At 37.7% G+C, this 25,633-nt stretch overlaps 1 protein-coding gene and 1 long non-coding RNA gene across 6 annotated transcripts in view; both read left to right on the top strand.

The window, feature by feature from the left end:
• The window catches only part of LOC141362909 (uncharacterized), a 74,678-nt gene extending 71,206 nt beyond the window's left edge, over nucleotides 1–3,472 (top strand). The window contains exon 4 of the long non-coding RNA XR_012368481.1: nucleotides 2,925–3,472. This is a non-coding gene — a long non-coding RNA (uncharacterized lncRNA). The remainder of the gene's footprint in view (nucleotides 1–2,924) is intronic.
• A 420-nt stretch (nucleotides 3,473–3,892) lies between these two features.
• On the top strand, nucleotides 3,893–24,998 carry LOC129421410 (uncharacterized). 5 transcript variants are annotated; one of them, XM_073865012.1, is made up of 13 exons: nucleotides 3,901–4,232; nucleotides 6,936–7,284; nucleotides 7,475–9,116; nucleotides 9,226–9,648; nucleotides 21,279–21,734; nucleotides 22,115–22,537; nucleotides 22,645–22,779; nucleotides 22,907–23,149; nucleotides 23,279–23,536; nucleotides 23,636–23,944; nucleotides 24,034–24,282; nucleotides 24,379–24,462; nucleotides 24,716–24,998. In XM_073865012.1, exons 2-13 carry the CDS (start codon nucleotides 6,954–6,956, stop codon nucleotides 24,780–24,782), a joined length of 4,620 nt encoding a protein of 1,539 aa, XP_073721113.1. In that variant the 5' UTR covers nucleotides 3,901–4,232; nucleotides 6,936–6,953; the 3' UTR covers nucleotides 24,783–24,998. The 5 variants fall into 5 exon arrangements, with proteins under 5 accessions (XP_073721114.1, XP_073721113.1, XP_073721112.1 ...); XM_073865011.1 differs by having other exon boundaries at nucleotides 3,902–4,436; XM_073865013.1 differs by lacking the exon at nucleotides 23,279–23,536 and having other exon boundaries at nucleotides 3,893–4,436.
• The last annotated feature ends 635 nt before the right edge of the window (nucleotides 24,999–25,633 follow it).

The raw sequence follows: 25,633 nt of genomic DNA, 5'->3' as shown, positions 1-25,633 counted from the left end.
GTATGTCTGTCTGTCTAAGTGTCTGTCTCTCTTTCTTTCGTTCTTTCTTTCTTTCATTCTATCTAAATATATCTTTCTGTCTGTCTAAGTATTTGTCTATCTAACTGTCTTTCTTTCTGTCTATCTAAGTATCTGTCTATCTGCCTGTCTAAGTATCTGTCTGTCTGTCTAAGTGTCTGTCTGTCTATCTAAATATATATCTGCCTGTCTAAGTATCTGTCTATCTACCTATTTGCCTATCTAAGTGTCTGTCTGTCTGTCTGTCTGTCTGTCTGTCTAAGTGTCTGTCTGTCTAAGTGTCTGTCTGTCTTTCTTTCTTTCTATCTAAATATATCTTTCTGTCTGTCTGTCTAAGTATTTGTCTAACTGTCTTTCTTTCTGTCTATCGAAGTATCTGTCTATCTGCCTGTCTAAGTATCTGTCTGTCCGTCTAAGTGCCTGTCTATCTTTCTATCTAAATATATATTTCTGTCTGTCTGTCTAAGTATCTGTTTATATACCTGACTTTCAGTCTAAGTGTCTATTTAAGATATTTATCTGTCTACCATTTCTTTCTGTATACCTACATGTTTTTCTGTTTAAGTATCTGTCTATCTACCTGTCTATCTGGTATCTGTCTTTCTATCTTTTTCTGTCTAAATATATATATTTTTTCTGTCTGTCTGTCTGTCTGTCTGTCTGTCTGTCTGTCTTTCTTTCTTTCTTTCTTTCTTTCTTTCTTTCTTTCTTTCTTTCTTTCTTTCTTTCTTTCTTTCTTTCTTTCTCTAAATATATATCTGTCTGTCTGTCTGACTGACTATCTGTCTTTCTTTATCTAAATATATATCTTTCTGTCTGTCTGACTGACTGACTATCTGTCTTTCTGTTTATCTAAGTATCTGTCTTTCTGTCTGTCTAAGTATCTGTCTGTATATCTTTCAGTTTGTCTGTCTAAATATCTGTCTATCTTTCTTTTTGTCTATCGAAGTATCTGTCTAACTTGTTAAAAAATCCTTTCAATTTTTTTTACAAAATTAAAAAGTTTCACTGTACACTGTGAGAAATGTCACATTTTCTGTAACTCAAAATGTAAGATTCACCTGACAGCTATTTATCAATTCAGCTGACATTTACACAAAAAAAGGTGTGAGACTATTCATCAGAAATCAGTATAATGTAGAAAAACTGTAAAACAGAGATTTCTTGACATGCTTTAATTCTGTGTATGTATCTTGTCTTTAGCTTTTTCTCTGTATTCTTGCATACTAAAGGTCTCTGAACAAGAGATTCATGGGGGAGTTTGGGTTTGGCCCTGATCCAGTCAGCCAATCAAATACCAAATCCTTCAGCTAATTTACATTTTATACGGTGATTGGTCAACCGTGGTCGGTATCCTAAAATGCTCCCTGCTTAAAGCAGATGACCTAACCTCACATTACCCAATATACACTGCTATGATTTGAGTCTCTGTTGAGCTGTGCCAGTGTAAACCAAAGACTCTTACTGCAAAAGCATATTGTAATAAACCCCACTCCATTCTTGGCCTTATAGCTAGCTAGTGAAAATTATAACTTTATACATGATTATTATGGTTAGGACTGCAAGAAAGGGTAGGCTGCCTTAACAAGTCAGTCAACACTGAAACAAGCTCACAAACTTTTTTGGGTTATTATGTTTTCTATTGTGCAAAAAAAAATTTTTTTTATTTACTTTACTCTTATTCTGCTGTTGAAAGATACTAATGGAACTATTTTCGGCTGTTGCGTAATATCATTGCGCCTCCTGCAGCCATGTTACGGCAGCAAAGTCTTTGATTATTACGCCAGAATAAGAGTATAGTCCTAGCCATATCTGCCTAGAAAATCGCAACTTTTAATTTTCTGTCAGTCAAAGTACACAATGTAACTACAGAAGAGTTTGAAAAGGAAAAATATCAAAACTCTTTTGTTATTTTTTAGCGTGATGCTAATGGTCTAATCAGATTCAATGGATTATGCTAAGCTATGCTAAAAGTGTTAGCGCCAGACCCGAAGATCAGCTGAATGGATTCCAAAGCGGTAAAAATCAAATATTTAACTCTAGGGGAGCTGCAAAATGAGTATATTTTTTTTTAAAAAGTGGAGTGTACCTTTAAACATGGAAAAGTCAGATTTTCATGATATGCCACCTTTAAAATGAAGGACTTTTTGTTCCTCCTTGCAAAACAACACAAGCTGGATTACATGACGTCAATGCACATGTGATCTCCTAGCGACGCTGAGGGAATAGTCATGTATTATTAAAATATTATATTAGAAATGCGATTAATTTTGATAAAAAGGAATATTTATGATGGTTAGTTTGTCAACATCTGGTGTAGTTTGTATTAAATGTATGTCTGTTTAACATATTAAATAAATATTTCAGCATCTGAACTTATTTTGAATTACTGAGGTGTTAGCACAGTCAGAGCATTTTAGGTATAGTAGAATAAGTAGCAAAATTACACCTGGTTTACGAAACCTAGCCAAATAATATAGATTGGTTAAATAATATTGAATATTTTCTTAATTGCTTTTTTGCTTTATTTCGAGAGAGAACGAGAAGAATATGTAAAGAATATTGGACGTTTTCATCGTCATTTTCCCAGAATAACTAAAGGTAACTCATCCCTTTTTCTTTTAATTATCAATAAGAAAGTGAAAGCAGACAGAGTTTAAAAAAACTTGTTGTTTTGACAGTGACTTGTTTAGAAATACTGAGTAATCTAAATGACCTTCTTATCCATCCATCAATTAATCTATCCATTCTATTTATATTCTTGGAAGCCTTGGTGGGAATTAATAAAAAATTTAATTTGTTTCTCACATCTTAATGCAGAAGTACAAGACAAATAAAAAGTACTATTAGAAAAATGAGAGACTTTTTTGCTGCAAGATTTTAAGTCATTATCTCTCTTCCTTCAGGTCACTATACAATATAGCTATGATATATAGGAGAAGATGACAAGAAATGAGATGATTCAGTTGCTGGAGGCTGGAATGGTGCTAAATTTAAACTCTTTAATGTGCATAAAAGAGATTTGATCAAACACAAAATGTTCTCTCTCCAGATGTATCATACATGACTCATACGTCTCTCAATAGAGTTACATAACATAGTCTGTTTTCATTATTTGCTGGCAACACCCTGCATTCCTGCTGTCCTTGCATTGACTTTGAAGAACTATCAAGTGTCCATCATCATATCTTGAACAGCTGGCGCCCCTCATTGGTGGGATGTAAGACTAGAAAGTTTTGAATTTTGAGGGGGTATAGGGATCAGTGCATTTTCATATACAGTGATGTGAAAAAGTGTTGGCCCCCTTCCTGATTTTTTTTTTTTTGCATGTTTGTCACAAACATGATACAAGGGGCAAGCACTTTTTCAAACAGGGCCATGTGTGTTTGGATTTTGTTTTCCCTTCATAATAAAAACCTTCATTTAAAAATATATATTTACACACACACACACACACACACACACACACACACACACACACACACACACACACACACACACACACACACACACACACACACGCGTTTAGGCAAAATAATATGAACACCCATTATTAAAGTACATAATGTTATTTGTGTATGCTACTGTTTTGAACAAGTTGTGTTTACAGGTAGTAAAGTAATTAGTGAAATTGGTAACTTGTCAAATTTCCAAAAGGGACAAACTGTGGGAGCTCATTTAGCAGGAGCATCTGTAACCTTAATAGCCCAACTCTTTGGTGTTGCAAGATCAACAGTCTCCACAATTATGAGAAAAGTAAGAAGCAAGTTCTTTACTCCAAGATGATCGTATAGATGAATAGTACAACATTACACTACACTATTCAAATATTGTATGAATATATTGTGAAAAAGTTTGCAGCTGTATTAAGGGCAAAAAATGATCTGGTACCTGATTATTTAAAATGATAGCATCTATGAAATCAGCTATTTGTCTGACCTTGATATATATTTTATATCTATGTCCAATTACAGACTCTGGGTGCATTTAATTGTTTATACAGAAATTGATTTTTCTTTAGTGTCATTTTTAGCAAGTGAGGATGTTTCCTCTCGTCTTGGTCTCCAAAAATGTTTATTTTACAAGATGCGTATGCTGCACCACATATAATCTATGAAGCAACAGCTCCACCTGCTGTATGTCAAGTCCAACAACATTTGAATGTGATGAAGTCCGACGAAACCGTTTTTCACAGATGAGCTGAGCGGAAGGAGGTTAGCGGAAGGTTTTTACCCATCATTTTCCCACTTGAAGCTATGCTGCGGATTATTTATAATACTAAATAAAACAAACATTCAAAAAGTTAAAAACATAGTAACTGCAGTTTTATGTAAGAATCGCACTTGGTTGATATCAAAAGATTGGCGTGATCGTGAAAGCGAAATGTGACGAATGATCGTTTGCTCTTCAGTGCTGAGGTAAAGTTACTTTCATATTTGGACCTCGTGTTTCAATAGTTTTCCAACGCAGATTGCAATTCACTGATTCTTGAAAATTCTGTTGAAAATTAATAACATTTTCATGAAGAAAAAGAATCAATGTTATAATCAGGGGGTCCTTTGCACATATGTAAGGTTATTTTATAGGTTTATTTTTTATTACTTTAATGATTATTTGCTGGCCCATTGCCTACAAAATCAGCTGTCCTCGGTTAAAAGATAATCATTTCAACTTGATTAAGAAAATCCAATAGTAATAATTTAATTGAATAATATTTTTACCACATGAAAGAGTACATTTTAATATGTATTAAAAACTACAAACAGTGAGTTTTGAACAATATTTACTATTATTTTGTGATTGCTCAAAATGTGTCCCACATATTCGTCACCATCGTCAGATATTTATAAAAAGCAATAAAATAAGACAACTACAGGGTCAACTGCATTCCTGAGGACCCCATTTTCAAACCTTCAGCTCTACTGCATGCTTCAAGATCACTCAAGCTCCTGTATGTTTGCTATTTTCTCTTAAACGCGTTCATATTTTTGGACACCGCTGTGACAACCATAACACGTGCACTGTCATCTTTTTATAAAAAAATATTAGATTAGATTATGAAATAAATGTATCATTTTTAAGAAGAGGTCTGAAGCAGCTAGCAACAGAGGGGAAACAAGATGGCTAATGTGAACAACTCATCTATTTCATGTGGAGAGTAGGTTTTTGTCATCACCGTCAGGTGTCACCACCGTCACGTTTTCTGTCTTTTCTGTCAGGTTTTATGTATTTTATTTATATATTTATATTATATATACCCAGCTTAAATAACCTAACAGAATTTAGAGTGTTGGTTGGTGTGGTATTTGTCCTGCCCTTTGATTGACAGGACTAAATAAAAAAAACGTATTTTTAACATTACCAGATTTGGCAAGGTGTATGTACACAACCATGATATTATGCTAAAGACTAAAACTATACTAAAACTAAATAAAAACTAAAAGTAATGATTTTTGAAAAATAAAAACGAAATCAAAACTATTTATGCACCACTTAAAAGAACTAAAACTAAACTGAAATAAAATAACATGTTACAAAACTAAATTAAAATAAAAACTAATATTTTTTGAAAACTATCGCTGCGTCTGAAAACTCAAGGCAGTGACTCGTTGCCTCGCTGCCTCATGAGGAAATGACTTCGGAAGCATGAAGGCAGCTCAGAGAAAGACTTTCGGACACACTTCAAAGGCAGCGTGTTTGAAATTTAAACAGAGCGCGCCTCTCTAATAACTAATCACATATCTGAAAACTACAATACTAATTTCTCGCTAGAAATGCAATTAAAATGTGTAAAAAGTCAAAATCTACCCTTATTTACACTAAATTGGTGGTTCTGTCGCGTCCTTGGCCGCCATTTTATTTTTTCGAACCCGACCGGGCTCGACCAATCACATTCTTAATGTACGTTGACGCATAGGTATCTCAGGAGACAGGAAGTAAACCAAACATTGAATTCGGACATGCCTTGATGCCTTCCTGCCTTGGAAAGCTGCCTCAGAAGGCAGCAATTTAGAGTTTTCGGACGCAGCCCATATAACCCTGAATTCCACACCGCAGACATTTTGCTTCGGACAAGCACATGCAGGTCGCAGTTTCTATTTGCGTCATCACAAAATTTCGTCCGTATTGTTTCGGTGATAAAAGTCTTTTTGGCCATTTTCGGCCAAAAATTTTCGTTGGCCGAATATTCGGTGCATCCCTTATATTAGGAGTAAAAAGTCTGATGCCGATATATCAGCCGATATTCTTTGTGTATAGTACAGTACATATATACTACAGTATATTATAGTACTGTACTGTATTCTATATACAGTACCAGTCAAAAGGCACACAAATGGGAAGTATTATATTATAGTATTGTATTATAGTATTATACACTTATATTTGTCATGTACTGTAATTATATGTAATATAGGCTGGGTGTTTAGCGATTTAACAATACACTTTATTTTTCTAAATGAGTATGAGATCAGTGCACTAAACAGTAAACCTCACTTATTATGAAACTTCAAAACACAAATAGAACAAAATATATATAACTTGAATTATTGGCAGTTTAAAGGGTCAAGAATAACGTTATGGCCTTGAAAAAGAAAACGTATGAAGTCATTGTTTATTAGCTTTACAGTACGTTATGTACTTCACAAATTAGCTAGCAAATTAACGTTAAGGAGACAATGCTTAACTTACAACATACTGATCTTAAGTGTAATGTCCTGCACAATGTTTTCATATCAGTCCTGACTTATAATGCAAACCCACAGTGTCTGCGCAGACTTTAGATTTTTATAAAACTAAAGCGGATGCTCTCTGCCTCTTTAATTTTTGTTTAATTTTGCGAGGATGTGAAAGTTGTGTGTGTGAATAACATATTTAATAATGTTATATGTTTATTATTGATGTCTTTTGTACTTCAGGCTGGAAAGACCTGCAGCATGGCCTGTGCACAACAATCTGCTGCTGAGTACCTGCGAACATGCAGGTGTAAACTGGTGACTCGTATGCAAAATTTTCCTCTCATCATTGAGAATCTTTATCAGCAGAAGGTTTTCAATGACCATGATGTTGATGCTGTTAAAGCAGAGAGGACAGAGTTTGATAAAGCCAGATGTATACTGGACAGAGTCATTAAGAAAGGGGAAATGGCAAGTTATGAATTACTCAAGATTTTAGATTTCACCCGGAGGAGGACTCTACATCCTGATTTACATTACTGGATAAGTTGTTTTTCCTTCAGGGAAGATGCAGACACTGTCTATTTACTTGGTAAGTAGATTAAAGGAACACTTCACCCTCAAATAAAAAATTTCCCAAATTGGACACTATTTAATGCCATTATAAAGCTAGGCAGAGTCAAGATATTATATAATGTAACTCTTCCTGTAATTTAAATATTTTATAAAAACAGTGATAAAAACACGTTTTAAAAATATTTTACATTTCTTTGTCATATTAGGTACAAAGCCCTGTCAAAACTACCAGATACAGCTTAAGAAGAAAGCAGAAGATATCCTGAAGAAACAGTGGCAACAGAACAGCAAATATCTACAAAACAAGAAAGAAGCAAACTTCAGTTACGTACCTCTTGTTCTAGAGACAGACGCTGTGGTGAAAACTGCACACTGCAAAATAAAAATGAAGTGCAAAAAATTTAGTAAACTGCGTCCCAAAAAACTAACATCTTACATCCCTGATAAACAAGAAGCACTTACACCCGAAGATCTGCTGAAGTGGAAAAACAAAAACATCCTGCTGATTGGAAAACCTGGAATAGGAAAGACAACAGTTGTCCAGCAGATATTGAAAACTTGGACAGATAAAGATGATAAAAAGCCAGAATACATGTTTTACTTTGATGAAAGTGTTTTGTCTCACAGTTCAAACCTTGTGAACTTAGAATCATTTTTGTTTGACATGAATTTAAAACCAAAGGAGAAAAACAGAAGAGAAATATTTCAAGATATTGAAGAAAACTGTGAGAATGTTGTTATTGTGTTTGATGGCGTCAGTTCTGTGCACAAACATTTCATCCTGAAGAAGATCATAAACCGTGAACTTTTACCTGAAGCAAAGATCATAATAACATGCAGATCAGAGCTGGAAGATGATCCTCTTTATTCTGACTGGCGCTCAAAGAAAGTTTATGTTCAGGGATTCAGTGAAGAGTCTATCAGAAAATACTATCAGATGATGTTGGGTCATAATCCAGATCTTCTGAATGTTGTGTTGAACAATCAAGAGCTGTTCAGTCTTAGCTATGTGCCAATGTATGCGTTCATGATTGCAGTCTTCTTTCTCTTTAAAAATGACACTGAGCTCAAACATTCACACACAGTGACGGAAATGTACATCCACATCTTCCGTGATGCTTTGAAGAAACACGGGAGAAAAATACTTGGACAAATAGATCAATATATAAGTGAGATCAAAGATCAGCTTTATCTCATGATGAAAAATTCATTCAGTGCGACTGAGCAGAAAAGCCTGAACCTTCCAGAGATCAGCGGTGATCAAACAGACATTTGTTCTGCGTTTCTGAAATCTATCACAATAAGAGACAGTCCAACATCTGCAGTGACATACTGTGCATTTCTTCACAACACAATGCAGGAATTCTTCTCCGCTTTGTGGCTTCTTGTGAATCCAGATGAAATTGAAAAAGTCCTGAAACTCTGTCAGACTGAGGAGAATAAACACATGAGATATGTTCTTCATTTCCTCTGTGGACTTCTGGGAGAACATAACATCAAACTCCTCAAGAGTCTTTTCTCAGAGGATCAGATGAAGAAAACATCAGATTGGTTGATTGAGAAACTTTTGGACACTTTCCTTCAGCCTCAGAATGATGATACAGACATTGATCTTCTCTATGTGTGTCAGTGTTTGTATGAGCTTCAGTCATCTAAAGCTTGTTTAATGTTCCTGGAGAAGATGAACCATCAGCTGGACCCTGATGTGAATCTGGACCCCCATCAGTGTTGTGCTTTGTCTTATGTGATCAGTCAATCCAGAGATAAAGAGGTTTATCTGAATGTGGAGGACTGCACCATCTCTGACACAGGAATGAAGATGATTCTCTCCTGCTCACCAAAGATCAGGTACTGAGGAAAAATCATGTTGATTCACATGGTTTTTCTTGTCAAAATTACTTTGTGTACTCATCTTTAAAAGCATGTCATGTTCTTATATTTGATTTCTGTGTTACAGAATTAAACTTTGTGATGAACCACTAAAGGAAATAAAATGTTTACTACAGTTCTTCCATAAAGTATCACAGTGCAAACAGAAACAGCAGAAAGATGAAATTACAACATCTTGCTGTTGCACCTACTTTGATCCAAAAAAACATAAAAGACAAGATCTGAACAGAGCACTGCTGGATCTTTGCTCACATGTGAAGGACTATGAGAGCCAAACAGGCAGGAGTTTACTTCCAGCATTACAGTCAGTTTATAAACAGTCAGCACCTGATGTCTGGATCATAAATCTCTCAAAGAGAAAGACCTCCATCCTCCTGGAAGTGCTGAAGCTTCAAACAGAGAAGAAACCAGTAAAGCTGAGAAACTGCAGAGATGAAGAGAGTCAAGTGATGAGTTTACTTCACTGTCTGCCATACATCTCACAACTGAGGTACTGTTTTTATTTGACCAATTTTAAAATGTAACACACATTGTGATATGTTTTAATATTTCCCATGTTAACTTTCAAACAGATTTGAGTATAATGATACAAGCGCTGTGATGAAATTTGTGTTGAAACTCTTAATTAAAGCATCAGAAACTGAGGCACACACAGGAGATCAGATGCTGAAACTGTTGACATCAGTCTGCACATACAGATCTTTTCCTTATGAACGGATTAATGATGATGCTCGGAGTGATTTTCTGCTGGATCTTTGCTCACATGTGAAGGACTATGAGACTCAAACAGGCAGGAGTTTACTTCCAGCATTACAGTCAGTTTATATACAGTCAGCACCTGATGTCTGGATCATAAATCTCTCAAAGAGAAAGACCTCCATCCTCCTGGAAGTGCTGAAGCTTCAAACAGAGAAGAAACCAGTAGAGCTGGACTGGATAGATAAAGAGAGTCAAGTGATGAGTTTACTTCAATGTCTGCCATACATCTCACAACTGAGGTATTGTTAAACCTTAAAATCCAAAAAATAAAGATGTTTCCCTCTAAAGAATGGCAAAGATATTTGATATGTTTTAAAATTTCTTATTTAATCTTTCAAACAGAATAAACATTTCTTACAGACATGTTGCAGCCACATTTATGCTAAAACTCTTCATTAAAGCAGCAGAAACTGAAAGACATACAGGATATCAGATGCTGAAACTGTTGACATCAGTCTGCACATACAGATCTTTTCCTTATGAATGGATTGATGATGATGCTCAGAGTGATTTTCTGCTGGATCTTTGTTCACATGTGAAGGACTATGAGAGTCAAACAGGCAGGAGTTTACTTCCAGCATTACAGTCAGTTTATCAGTCACCTGATGTCTGGATCATAAATCTCTCAGAGAGAAAGACCTCCATCCTCCTGGAAGTGCTGAAGCTTCAAACAGAGAAGAAACCAGTAAAGCTGATAGTCTGCACAGATGAAGAGAGTCAAGTGATGAGTTTACTTCACTGTCTGCCATACATCTCACAACTGAAGTATTGTTAAACCTTAAAATTCAAAAAATAAAGATGTTTCCCTCTAAAGAATGGCAAAGATATTTGATATGTTTTAATATTTCTTATTTAATCTTTCAAACAGAATAAACGTTTTTCCCACACATGTTGCAGCCACATTTATGCTAAATCTCTTCATTAAAGCAGCAGAAACTGAGAGACATACAGGAGATCAGATGCTGAAACTGTTGACATCAGTCTGCACATACAGATATTTTCCTTATGAATGGATTGATGATGATGATGATGATGATGATGCTCCGAGTGATTTTCTGCTGGATCTTTGCTCACATGTGAAGGACTATGAGAGTCAAACAGGCAGGAGTTTACTTCCAGCATTACAGTCAGTTTATATAAAGTCAGCACCTGATGTCTGGATCATAGTTCTCTCAGAGAGAAAGACCTCCATCCTCCTGGAAGTGCTGAAGCTTCAAACAGAGAAGAAACCAGTAGAGCTGATAGACTGCACAGATGAAGAGAGTCAAGTGATGAGTTTACTTCAATGTCTGCCATACATCTCACAACTGAGGTATGAGACACTACACTAAATACACTTGATGCTCAAAATGATTATAAAACATTATAAATGTTTGTTTAAATGAATTTTATAAATAGAGTAGTATACAGCAGTGATATCTGACAGAGAACAATTGATGTCTTTGAAAAATTTTGTATGTGTTGTTTTGTGTAGTTGCGTTTGGAGTGTAAACTGAAGCTCACCTTTGGCTTTGGGATGAATTTAAAAGGCTTACCAAAATGTACATAGTACATGTAGGAGCCATCTGGTTTTATCTTTTATTGTTTGTTTTTAATTGGGACAATAGGTGTCGCTCTAACCTAACCGGGTTCACGTAATATAGGTAGGAACGCTCATGTGGTTACCAGGTGTTGCTTGACGGAGGGGGAGCACACATAGCTTTTTGACCGCTTTGAGATATCACAGAAAGTGTGTTACATTCACTGATCTATATAAATGACTGGATTGCGCATGACGTCACAACTGTGAAGCCACCGCGCCGCCATGTTGGTATACCAACATTTTGTAAATATTACGTAAAGCACATTTCCAGTTAGGATCATATAAAACAGCTTAACACAGTTAAAACTTTATTAATTTCTGAGAATATCAAACATTAATAGCAAGCTTGGAAAGCATGAATAAAAGCAACAAAGCGATTTCTAAAATGAGGGAGGGGCTAATCCAGTAGGCAATGCAAAACTGTGAGAACGGATTGCAAAAGCGTGCGCACGGTTTATAAATTCGTGGGTACGGATTGCAAAAACTGAGGGCACAGTTTAGTAATCCGTGCCCCAGTAGAGCTTCATGTCAACGGGCCTGCTGGAAAATAAAGCAAAACATTATTACTATTATTGTTTAATGTACATTGAATAAGCAGTGTTGTAACAGTTGTCTTTTTGCCATTCATTTATTAGCTTTTGGTTTAACTCTTAGAAATTCTTAAAATCTCAGAGTTAATACTTAACTTATGTTTTTGTAACCTTGAATTTGTTAAATAATTATTTTATTTTATTATTTTGATTTATGATTTATAAAAACAAAAAGGGAAAAGAACTTATGTTCAAACACTAAGAGTTGTTTAGAAATGTTTTCATATGCCTTGTGCATATATTTCTATGTAATACTTTTTGGTGCATCTGCCCCTTTAAGGGAAGTGCGCATGTGTAAACAAAGAGAGAGAGCGGAAAGTTTGTAGAGTGCGTGCGTTAGGCAGCTGTTCATGCTTCTCTGCCGATGCTTCCGAATAAACATGAAACGTGAATTATTACCGGTGTAACCCGTGTTTTATTTATGTTTATCCACGCCGAAGAGACTGGAGTATTACAACAGAAAATAAGGGTTACAGACTGGTGGCAGCGGATCGAAGTTCAAGAGTTTCTGGAAGTTTCACGGCAGTAGCGTTCAACTAAAACGACACATTTCTTTTATTCAACGCGACGCATGGTGGTGAGATATTGCTGAGAGATTTGGTCTGTTTAAAACGATGTTATCGCCGCTGTATACTACGTTTAACAGTGCCTAAACTCACGTAAACATGTCTACCGAGCAGTGGCGGATGCAGAACGTGACATATGGGTGGGCATGGATTAAGTCCGGGTGGGCCTGAATCTATGGTTGTCACTTTTGAATAAGAAACTATAAGAAGTCTATAAAATTCGTCAAAACTTCAGGAATCACAAGCGTATTGGTGAGAACACTAATTTAAACAGCATACACACACACACCCGAACTGCACGTCACATTTTTGACATTATTGATATACTTTAGATTGTAATGCAACGTGACATTAATTAAGCCTTTTTGGTAAAAAAAAATATTGGGCTGTCATAGCCTACAAAAAAGAACCTGCACACAGTGACAAGAAATATAAATGAACACAAAAAAACCTAATACTTTTTAAAATAGCCTATTAAAGTTGCTTAAAATAAAGCTTCTAACATCATATTCTCTTCATGCAAATCACTAAAAATATATTTGCGTTCTCACATATTTAAGTTAACTTACTAAATCAAGAAAGAAAAAGGGAATTGCTAGAATAATGTTTGACTCTGAGGTTAAACGAAATGACAAACAAATAAACATTTAATATACTTTTTGATGAGCATAAGAGCAAGCGGGTAGCCTACTCGTGAAGAGCGGAGCCGAGGAGCGCGCATATCAGACGTGAATATTAAAGGAATAATGGGTTTAATTATGCTTTCACTTCATTTTATGACAATTTCACTTGTTAGTGGGGATAGTAATGACTAACAAGATGACACCGAATTACATACAATATAATTACCTAACTAAATCTGAGAGAATGCAAACACATTACAATATTTTTCCTCCGCCCGACGGACAGGGCGCAAATACATTTTTGTAGCCCGACAGGATTTCGCCATATAGCCCCGGGACGTCGGGGTAGCGATTTTACGAGCCCTGCATAGGTTTGTTTTGTAGAAAGACTTTCTTTAAAGTGAATTTCGTTTTGTATAAATTGTATCTTAATATTAATCAATGTTTAATCAAACAATTGCCTCGATTTAATAAATAAGAAGCAAACCAAGAACGTCTGTGGTGTGGATTGAAGTGAACCCACTATATTTCCGCAGCCTACGTCTTTCTGCTTTTAATGCATTTCTTAAATTAATGTCTCAATTACACAGTAGGCTTATAGGTTGTTATTATAGGCTATTTCTTGCTTAAAGCAACACCAAAGAGTTTTTTTTACCTTAAAATAACGTTTCCAAAAAAGTTTCAGTGGTTCATCCACACAAAACAGGGTGAATGGCACTTTCACATTCGCTTTGCAGCCCTCTATCGGCCAAAACCGCACTAAAGAAGTTTCCAACCGTCGGGTAGTGGTCCTGTAGTTCGAGTGAAAACTACAAAAACTTGCTTTACGGCAGACCTACAGTCCAATCAGAGCCAGCTATGCTGCAGTATTTACGACAGTGGTAATGAACAATTACGCTTCCAACCTGTAGGGGGAGCAAAGAGCCAGAGTTCTTTAGTGTTGCTTTAAAAGCAATAGGCTATATTGTATAAAGTGTAGCAATAAACGTGGCGTGACTTATAGTGCTGAGAGAGAGCTGGTAGGCTATATCAAACAACATCACTGTGATCAATTCTTTTCTTTCTATTTTTTACCCCGCTGTCATATTTGTTGTGTGTTTATGTTATTGAGAGGAAAGCGCGCAGCACATAACGTGTTGTTATTCAAAATACGTTTTCCACTTGCTTGCAAAAAAAGTTCTCAAAGTGATCATGGCTGAAAGCTGCTCGGGAATATTTTTCTCATTAGAACCATAATGTAACGCAACATTCAACTTCTTTATAATAGTTTTTAAATAGTTATCAGGCTTACTTATACTTTTACTGTTTTTAACATAACATGCAATAGATAAAATACACCATATGAAGTAGTATCCATGTCTAACTATACAGAGTAGTATTTTTTTACATTTCTGATTGGGCGGGCCAGCTGTCAATCTTGGCGGGCCCAGGCCCGTCCAGGCCCGCACATAGCTCCGCGCCTGCTACCGAGTCTCACGTGCGCTCCATGCGAGCTTCGTATCCGGATGAGAGTGATGACGATGAAGTAAACACTACAGATCGTCATGCAGAAAACGCTTCTTCAACTAATCACACAACAAAGGTGCTGCACTTCAAAGTCAATCTTCCACCGTGTTTTCATGGGGACGGTAAGGATAAAGACAGTTTTTCATTATGGAAAGCCCGATTGGAGCTTGCTGTTAAGGCCTGTGCTGATGGACAGACACAAAATCTAGCTGCTATTTTGCCTACTAGATTGAGTGGGGATGCTTTAGCTTACTGGCTCTCCCTGTCGCCAGAAACGCAGCAAAACTATGAACAGTGTGTTACTGCATTGAATGATGTTTTTGGACGGAAACAGTTTATTCTGCATTTTCAAACTTTTGTGAATGCCAGACCACGTATGCCCAAAAAACCTTTGGAAGTATTTGCTGCTGAGATCACAAGACTTGTTTTTGAAGCTTTTCCTAATTATGGTGAATCTTGATTCATTGCTGGTCTTGACCCGGTTCTCCAAGCAAAATGTCATGTGTTTTGTTTGTAATTTATGTTGATATATATTTGGTAAGCCGGAAGAGACTTTTATTTTGAAACCTCCGCTAAGCTGCTAAAATGCGAGTGAAACAAAGAACAAGCCAGAAGCATGCAAGCATGGCATGCGTTGCTGATGAGTTTAAGGTCACACTTTAAGTGAACAGTTAAAGAAATGTTGAAGATAAGAAGGCATCAAGATGATTTTCTTTCGTAGCATGCAGCCAACGAGGTAAGTTTTCTGTCTGTATTTTATTGTCTATCTGTGTTATTTCACTGTTGTGTATGTTAAGTTAACATGGGATTATGTGTTTTATTAGTTTTCACGGTTTGACTTGGAGAAGATTTCATTAAAACCAGTAAAAGGAAACCACTTGTGTCTGCCTGTGCTTGAGAGGGAATTATAGAGCACAAGAAGTTTTTAAACTCGCTCCTGTTTCTCACAGCCACATTTCAGCTCAGACATCACATGTGCCTTCAACTTTGCCCAGCGGTGAATCCCTTTCTGCAATGGTGTCTACAAAAACAGTGCCAGCCTCAGAAAATTCTTCTGAACTAATGTCTGCAGTAAAACAGCTAACAGCAGATGTTAAGACTCTCAGGTTGGAAGTCAGTCAGATAAAGAGACAACATGATCACAGTTTTCAACATGCTTCCTTCAGACAGAGAGGCCACTCACCTGAATGTGGTAGAGACGAGTGTCGTTACTTACATCCAAGGAGATATCCATCGTCGCCTGCATCGTCTCCACATCGTCAAGGTGAGCCTTACTCCTCCAACCACCGAGATGACAGACAAATGGGATACAGAGATCGTCATGTCAGTCCATCTTCACACTACAGAGATCGTCATGTCAGTCCATCTTCACACTACAGCGATCGTCATGTAAGCCCATCGTCACACTACCGAGATCGTCATGTCAGTCCATCTCCTCACTACCGAGATCGTCATGTAAGCCCATCTCCTCACTACCGAGATCGTCATGTTAGTCCATCGCAACGTCATCGAGATCTTCATGCCAGCCCTGCTTCGCTTCATTATAACCAGCATGACAGCTCTTCTTTGTATCATCGTGATCGTTATGCCAGCCCAACGTCTGATCATCGAGATCGTCACTTACATAACACTTCACACCGTCAGGATCGTCATGCAACAGGGTCGTCTTCCAACAAATTTTCCAATGAAAAATATGGTCAAAGATCTTCTAGTGACCGCCTGCCCTCTACTGGTGATCATCATGTCAGTTTCGTTGACGGGGATGCAGATCTTCAGGGAAACGACTGGTAGCAGGTACCATGGGCCAGGTATCTGCTGAGTCTATGACCAGGCCCAAGAGCACTGAAGTAACTCATGCTATTCCTACACCTTATGTTTTTGCTGTTATTGAGAACATTGCTGTGCAAGCTTTTGTAGACACAGGTTCAGAAATTTCTTTGATCAGTGAAACATTAAGAATGTCAGTTCCCTCTCTCATGTCGAAGCCTATTCAGAAATCTTTTCTTTTGGCAAAATCAGTCACTGGTGATTATCTTGACACTCTTGGTATGTTGCCCATAACTATTAGGCTGGGTGAGGAAGTGTTCTCACATGATGTTCAGGTAGTAAGAAATGCTACACAGCCAGTTATCCTTGGTTGGGATTTTCTTAACAGACATCATGCTATAATTGACCTCAGAGAGAATCATTTAAAATTGTGGAACTGGACTGTTCCTCTTTTGTGTTCACATGACATTGTCCCTCTTAAGAGTAGTGCTGTTACTTTGGAGCCCATTCTGATCCCTGCCAGGTCACAGATGAATGTTTTGGCAAAAATTCAACCTAAAAGTGGTGAAACAGAGTTCACATACAATTACGTTGGCCTTTTAGACCCTGACACGCAGACAGTACCAGGTCTTTATGTGGCACGTACTGTAACTGCTGTAAAAGCAGGTGTGACTTGCGTTCGAGCAATGAATCTCACATGTGAAGATTGTCACGTTCCCTGTGGCACAAGGCTAGGTGAGTTTCATTCCTTAGTCACGCAACCGGGTGAAGAATACACAATGCCTGAACCCACAGTAGCTCAGATACAGACACAAAGTGAGCCCTGTCCAAAACCTAAGCTAGACCTCAGTCGCTCTACGTTGGATAGGGAACAACAGATTCAGCTGGAGACTCTGATTTCGAAATATTCAGATGTCTTTAGTGCAAATGAGCATGATTATGGTCGCACTAATTTGGTTAAGCATACCATCCGTACTGAAGGTGCTCAGCCCATCAGGCAGAGGGCTTACAGAACATCACCATCCATTCGAGCTGAGATAGACAAGCAAGTTCAGCAGCTCCTTTCCCATGATGTTATTGAGGAAAGTTGTAGTCCCTGGGCTTCGCCTGTCGTCTTAGTAAAGAAAAGAGATGGCAGTTATAGGTTTTGCATTGATTTCCGGAAGCTTAATGCAGTCACTGTAAAAGACACATACCCCTTACCTCGACCATCTGATGTTTTAGACAGCCTGTCAGGTGCATGTTGGTTTAGCACAATGGATTTGTCCAGTGGATACTGGCAGGTTGAGCTAGATCCTAATGATAGGGAGAAAACTGCGTTCAACACAGGTAGTGGTTTATATCAGTTCAAAGTTTTGCCAATGGGTCTAACGAATGCCCCTCCAACTTTCCAACGTCTAATGGAGTTGGTGCTACGTGGACTTCTTTGGAAGCTTTGTCTGGTTTACCTTGATGATGTACTTGTGTTCAGTCGAACTTTCAGTGAACATCTTAGTGGTCTTGAGGAGGTTTTCAGCCGTTTTCGTTCAGCAGGTCTAAAATTGAAGGGTAGCAAATGTCACTTTGCTTGCAGTGAAGTCTCATATTTAGGTCATGTTGTATGTCGCCAAGGTCTTCGGCCAGATGAAAGGAACCTGGAAAAGGTCCGGTCGTGGCCTACTCCCAGAACTGTGACAGAGGTGAGAGCATTTGTTTGTTTGTGCTCCTATTACAGGAAGTTTGTGAAGAATTTTGCTGTGGTGGCTGCACCCCTTCATGCTCTAACCCAAAAAGGTGCTGTCTTCAAATGGTCGAGTGAATGTGAGGAAGCGTTTAGGTCACTGAAACACGCCCTCACTAGTCCTCCCATTGTAGCTCACCCTATATTCACACAGCCTTTTCTACTGTACACGGATGCTTCACAGGATTGTGTAGGTTCAGTGCTCGCTCAGATTCAGGACCAAAAAGAGCGCGTAATTGCTTATGCCAGTCATGCTCTTACCACTTCTGAAAAGAAATGGTCAACTTATGACCGTGAGCTGTGGGCTGTGGTGTGGTCTATCCAACATTTTAAACATTTCTTGTCAGGAATTCCTTTTAAGCTAATTACCGACCACAAACCCCTGTTGAACTTGAAGACTGCCTCAGTTGATACTGATCCAACAGGTAGACGGGCCCGTTGGATACTCGAGCTACAGGTTTATGACTATACCATACTTCATAGAGAAGGAAAGCAGCATAGTAATGCTGATTCTTTGTCGCGGCGCCCTAACTCGCCTGTGACTGAAACAAAGGCAGTGCAGTGTGTAATTTCCAGCCATACCGCTGCTGAAAGGGTCTCTTTTGCTGAAGTACCAAAGTGTTATGGTGTTCTTCCTGACACAAGTCCAACATTATCAGTTGATTTGGTTGAATTACAAGCTCAGCAAAAGGCTGACTTTTGTCTTAGTACTGTCATACACTGGAAAGAGAATGGTGATCAGAGACCTCCATTCGGCAGACTCAAGCGTTCGCCTGCCACACTGAGAAAACTTTGGCATGAATTCCCCAAATCAGGTGGCCCCTATTTAAGGATGAAGCCAACACTTGTTGAACATGCATTTGAAAGCTGAGAAAATGGGTTGTTCAAGACATTGTTCAGAAGAGCAGCGTACTTTGATTAAAAAGTTGATTGGAGAGGGGAAAACCTATAAAGAGGTGCAAAAAAATGATAGGCTGTTCAGCTAAAATGATCTCCAATGCCTTAAAATGGAGAGCAAAACCAGAGAGACGTGGAAGAAAACGGAAGACAACCATCAAAATGGATAGAAGAATAACCAGAATGGCAAAGGCTCAGCCAATGATCACCTCCAGGATGATCAAAGACAGTCTGGAGTTACCTGTAAGTACTGTGACAGTTAGAAGACGTCTGTGTGAAGCTAATCTATTTTCAAGAATCCCCCGCAAAGTCCCTCTGTTAAAAAAAAGGCATGTGCAGAAGAGGTTACAATTTGCCAAAGAACACATCAACTGGCCTAAAGAGAAATGGAGGAACATTTTGTGGACTGATGAGAGTAAAATTGTTATTTTTGGGTCCAAGGGCCACAGGCAGTTTGTGAGACGACCCCCAAACTCTGAATTCAAGCCACAGTACACAGTGAAGACAGTGAAGCATGGAGGTGCAAGCATCATGATATGGGCATGTTTCTCCTACTATGGTGTTGGGCCTATTTATCGCATACCAGGGATCATGGATCAGTTTGCATATGTTAAAATACTTGAAGAGGTCATGTTGCCCTATGCTGAAGAGGACATGCCCTTGAAATGGTTGTTTCAACAAGACAATGACCCAAAACACACTAGTAAACGGGCAAAGTCTTGGTTCCAAACCAACAAAATTAATGTTATGGAGTGGCCAGCCCAATCTCCAGACCTTAATCCAATTGAGAACTTGTGGGGTGATATCAAAAATGCTGTTTCTGAAGCAAAACCAAGAAATGTGAATGAATTGTGGAATGTTGTTAAAGAATCATGGAGTGGAATAACAGCTGAGAGGTGCCACAAGTTGGTTGACTCCATGCCACACAGATGTCAAGCAGTTTTAAAAAACTGTGGTCATACAACTAAATATTAGTTTAGTGATTCACAGGATTGCTAAATCCCAGAAAACATTTTTTTTGTACAAAATAGTTTTGAGTTTGTACAGTCAAAGGTAGACACTGCTATTTTTTTGAACACACCCCTTTCAACTAATTGCCCAATTGCACAGCCTTAAGAGCGTGCATATCATGAATGCTGGGTCTTGTTTGTTTTCTGAGAATCTACTGAACCTACTGGTAACTTGTTTGCCACGTAGCAATAAAAAATATACTAAAAACCTTGATTATTCTGATTAGTCACATTGTACTGCTATTATTTTGAACAAGACTGTACTCTTTTCACATGCAAATCTTTGTCGTGTTTCTTCTCTAATGCATTAGTACTGTTTTATAAGAGAGCGACTAATAAGTATAGGCTAAAATATCTTCGCTTTCATACTGAACTCATTGATTTTAAATACGCGAGAGAGAGAGAGAGAGAGAGAGAGAGAGAGAGAGACACGTAAAGTGAAAGTATACCCCGCTACCTTTAACTCTACGTACTCCGCGGGACACATCCGTCCTTTCCATATAGATCACGCATCAGCAGCGATTGGTCACGTTACTTTAAAAAGTGCATCCGAATCGATACGGAAGATGCTGTATCGATGCGCGCATCGTCAGGCGTCCATGACAATGTATCGTCGTATCGATATTTTGAACACAGCACTATTAAATACCTGTCACAGATGTGTACGGAGAAAGACGAGGAGAAACATTTAATGAAATTATATTCACTAATAATAAAACAATAAACAAGAAGACTGGCAGAGAATAACAACAATGATGGGCATGGGTTCACAAAACATAAACAGGCAAGCATTTACACAAGACATGATAACCGACTACTTACTAAAATTAAGGCAGGAAATAAATACACAAGACTGATGATTACAAACCAACACACAAGTGAGGACGATGAACACAGGACACTGACAAAACCTAAGCTGAGTTTCTTTTATATTTGGATAGTTAAATCAAACTTGCAAGGTCATTAAATGTAAATATTGTGCAAACATCACTTTTGTCCCCTACTGTATGTGTTGCTGTTATTTGCTAAACTGTATAATTGCCTGCATGCTGTGTGTTATCACAAATAAATGAGTTGTTTGGTTGTCTGTATTTCATCAGGTTTGAGGAAAGTTATAATGAGACACAACGAATGTCTGCAGTGAAGTTTCTGCTGAGGATATGTGATGCAGCTGTAAATAATGACATCAATACAGGAACAAATTTCATTACTCAGCTGTCATCTGTGTGCAGTTACAAAACCTTCCCTTATCACGAGGAACATGATGATGATGGTGATTATATTAAAATAAAACAGAGTGATTTCCTGCTGGATCTTTACTCACATGTGAAGGACTATGAGAGTCAAACAGGCAGGAGTTTACTTCCAGCATTACAGTCAGTTTATCAGTCACCTGATGTCTGGATCATAAATCTCTCAAAGAGAAAGACCTCCATCCTCCTAGAAGTGCTGAAGCTTCAAACAGAGAAGAAACCAGTAAAGCTGATAGACTGCACAGATGAAGAGAGTCAAGTGATGAGTTTACTTCACTGTCTGCCATACATCTCACATCTGAGGTAATCTGATGAACTTTAGGTTTGATTCGTTTTTTATGTGAACATTCATACTGTACTTTCCACCACACAAAATATTTATAAACTGAATGTTGGCGACTGAAGAGTGTTAGCATTCACTTTCACTCTATTAAAAAGACACATTTCAATATTCTTTTAAAATTACTCTTTCATTTCACTAAAGACTGAAAAGCAAATTATTTTGAACAACATTATGTTGAGTTAATAATGCCAGTTTTATTCATTTTTTAGTACCACCTCAAGAGTAATAAACAAATAAGTGACCTGACAACATAAAATGCAGATGCTTTGCAAAATATTGTACCTGTCCAGAATTTTTATAATGCATTCATGCATGTTTTTTATTTGTTGTTTATAAACAGATTGAATCATTATTATATCAGTGATGCTGCAGCATTTGTGTCAAATCTCTTCATTAAAGCAGCAAAGACTGAAAGAGACACACGAGATCAGATGCTGAAACTGTTGACATCAGTCTGCACATACAGATCTTTTCCTCATGAACGGATTAATGATGATGCTCAGAGTAATTTTCTGCTGGATCTTTGCTCACATGTGAAGGACTATGAGAGTCAAACAGGCAGGAGTTTACTTCCAGCATTACAGTCAGTTTATCAGTCACCTGATGTCTGGATCATAAATCTTTCAAAGAGAAAGACCTCCATCCTCCTAGAAGTGCTGAAGCTTCAAACAGAGAAGAAACCAGTAGAGCTGATAGACTGCACAGATGAAGAGAGTCAAGTGATGAGTTTACTTTACTGTCTGCCATACATCTCACAACTGAGGTCAGTACTGCATAAATGTGTTTTATTGTCTGAAGTGATTGTGGTTCATTGGTGATGTTTAGTTGTTTATTTATCTGTTTGTTTTAATCAAGTCTTGTGTTTTTCAGTGGTGATAAGCGCTGTGTGTTAAGTCTGGTTAAACTGGTTCAGTTCAGAGAGAATCCAGATCTGGTGATGTCACTGTTTCAGGCTCTGGACTTCAATCTCAGTCTGGATGGAAAATTACCCAGCAGCACCTGCAGGTTTGTGGGTGAAGTCTTACATCTGTCAGCTGACAAACTCACTTTCACTGTCAAACCTGAAGCCATCTCTCTCAGAGGAACAAGACTTCTCTAGCTCAGCCACAAATAAAACTCTGTGTGTGTTTAGACTCTCTGAAGAGATTCTCCAGACGCTGGCTGAATGTGTGTATGAAGCTCAAGAAGAGGAAGTGACTCGGTGCTTCCTACAGAAAGTGGGCGGAGATTTGACTTCCTGTTCCTTCAGCTGGGAAAAACTTCACTATTTCCTGCAGTGTGAAATTTTATCAATCACTCTTAACCTTAAAGAAAGAGACACAACACTCAACATCAGAGAAATACTGCCATTTCTCAACAAGATTCACTTTCAGCGGTAAACAACACACTAAATCTTCAGATTACAGAAAAGCCAAACACCTTAATGTGCTCTCAAAATATTTAAATAGTATTTACACATTTAATCTGATTTATAATAAATGATCAAATGTTTGTGTGTTTACAGGATGAGCTCCACCTTCATGTTGTGTTTAATTCGAGAGATCTATGAGTCGAGATCTTCAGTGTTTGTGTTCAGTCTGTTGAGTTCAGTGAAGAACTGCATTAACCTGCAGAGCAGATCGCTGGACTCTGTCAACTGCGCAGCCCTGCGCTTTATACTGCAACACTGCACTGCAGTTACACTCAACATGATGTGGACCTCCATACCAGAGGAGGAGCTAGAGAGCATTCAGACTCTCTTCAGTCACGTCTCCTGCCTTAGGTCCTCTCTCTATGTAAATGTTATTGTTAAAATATTAATAAATGAAGTGATTCTGATATTACCAGAAGTTGTTGTAATTGAGTTGTTGTTTGTTTTCAGTGTTGACAGACGGCTGTTATTGAGAATGATTCACTGCTGCAGTTCATCTGATGTCCAGCAGGAGGCGTCAGTGGTTTTGCTCTCTGCCCTGCAGCACAAACTGGACTTCACCTGTGATTCAGCACTGGACCTGACAGAAGACACACAGACTCTACAACTGACTGCTGAAGACTGCCGTTTGATATCTGCAGTCATTCAGAGAGCTTATAAAGATACACAAACACTCACACAGCTGAGTCTACACGACTGTGAGATTAATACAGCTGGAATCCATCAACTCTTCTCAGTTTTACACTCTGTTAAACTCCAGTGAGGAAACATCAACACATATCATTCATACACAAGCACAAATACACATCTAAACATACACAAATAACACATCTCTGTCTCTCTTTCAGCTGTGATAAATGGATGCTGCTTCAGTTTCTCTCTCATGTGGGTTCTGGGGAAGCTGAATCTCTTTCTCAGGCTCTGGGTGCAGAAGTGGATCTCAGTCAGACTCAGCTGGACCTGCAGGTCTGTAGAGGACTGGCGCTGGTTCTGGATCATTCTGAAGGTCTGACAGAACTGGATCTCAGTCAGTGTCATCTAACTGATCAGAGTCTGGATCTCCTGCTGCCAAACCTTCACAAAGCAGAAATCATTGAGTGAGTGAAAGACAGACAGAGAGAGATTGTCAACATTATACATTGAGTGTCCTGTAATATTTATTGTGTTCCTGATGATTTTTGTCTGTTCTATAGTTTTAGTGGCAATAACATCACTGATGAAGGGGCGGAGAAAATGTACAATATTGTCTCTCAATACAGTAACATAAAGACAGTAAGGTGTGTGTGTGTGAGCTTCATATATCACACTTATATGAAGTATGATATGTTTGTATAGCACGCAGACTGAAAATAAATGAGGAAAATGAAATTATTAAATTCTCTGTAATCGGTTACAGTACTACGCAGCTTTGTGTATATTACAAGTCAAAAGTCTGTACTTTTTAGGATGTTTTCTAAGGATTTTGTTTTTATGTTAGTGATTGTGTGTTGTGGTTGTAGCTGATATAATCTTGTGTTTGTATCTCTGTAGGCTCTTCAACAACACAATTCAATTCAGTGAGATCCTCTACAGAGACCCACGATTTGAGATCTGGTGATGCCAAAAAACGTCGTTTTTGTCTGGAATATATGAGCCAGTTGCATAACCGTTCAAGATATTAAGTGTTGTGGGTACTGATAAGGTAACATGTGTCAAAACTGGAGTCGTTGAGATTTGAGATCACATTCATATTCACTTTGTTTATTGCTGGTTTAAGGGAACATTATTTATACTTAATTGCTATCTTTTAATTAAATTCTATCATTTATATTAATATTTTACGTGTTAAGAATAGGTATAGATGTTAATGCAGATTTATTGCATTGTTTGTATGTATGTTGATGACTTCACAGTGATGGTGAAGCAAGGTCAAGGTTTATTAACCCTTGTGGGTTATTCAAATTTACTACCCTTTCGGGTTGTTTGTGTGCAAAAAAGGTCACTAAATTAAACGGCTGTAAAAATTTATCCGATTAATATTTTTTTCTATTTTTTTGCATAAATCTGTTAATCAACCTCGGAACTGATCAAAACTACCAAATGTTTGCAAAATTTCCATGATTTTAACTCTTTAATTGCCAAGTTCACAAGTGGTGTCACTGATTTGGGGGAAAAACACACAAATTGACAGATTTTCAATATAAAAAGTGATTGTGGACTGGATTTTTTTTACCTTTTTCACAATCTTGGGCATGCCAAAGATTGGTAAAAACATTGGCTTTGATGCATTTTTAGTTTTTGTGTAGCATCAGTTTTTATTTACTGTTTTTGCCCCATTGACTTCCATTATAACAACATTTTTTACATTTGCAAAGCCATGACACCTTATTATCATGCATTCTTGATTCTTTGTGGTTTTTCCTTTTGCTAAGAGGTAAAATTTGTCATTTTTACTGTTGATCACCATAT

Source organism: Misgurnus anguillicaudatus, unplaced genomic scaffold (assembly GCF_027580225.2).
Source record: "Misgurnus anguillicaudatus unplaced genomic scaffold, ASM2758022v2 HiC_scaffold_29, whole genome shotgun sequence".
NCBI classification, from domain to species: Eukaryota; Metazoa; Chordata; class Actinopteri; order Cypriniformes; family Cobitidae; genus Misgurnus; species Misgurnus anguillicaudatus.
Note: the sequence above shows the minus strand (reverse complement) of the source record. Positions and strands in the feature narration are given on the sequence as shown.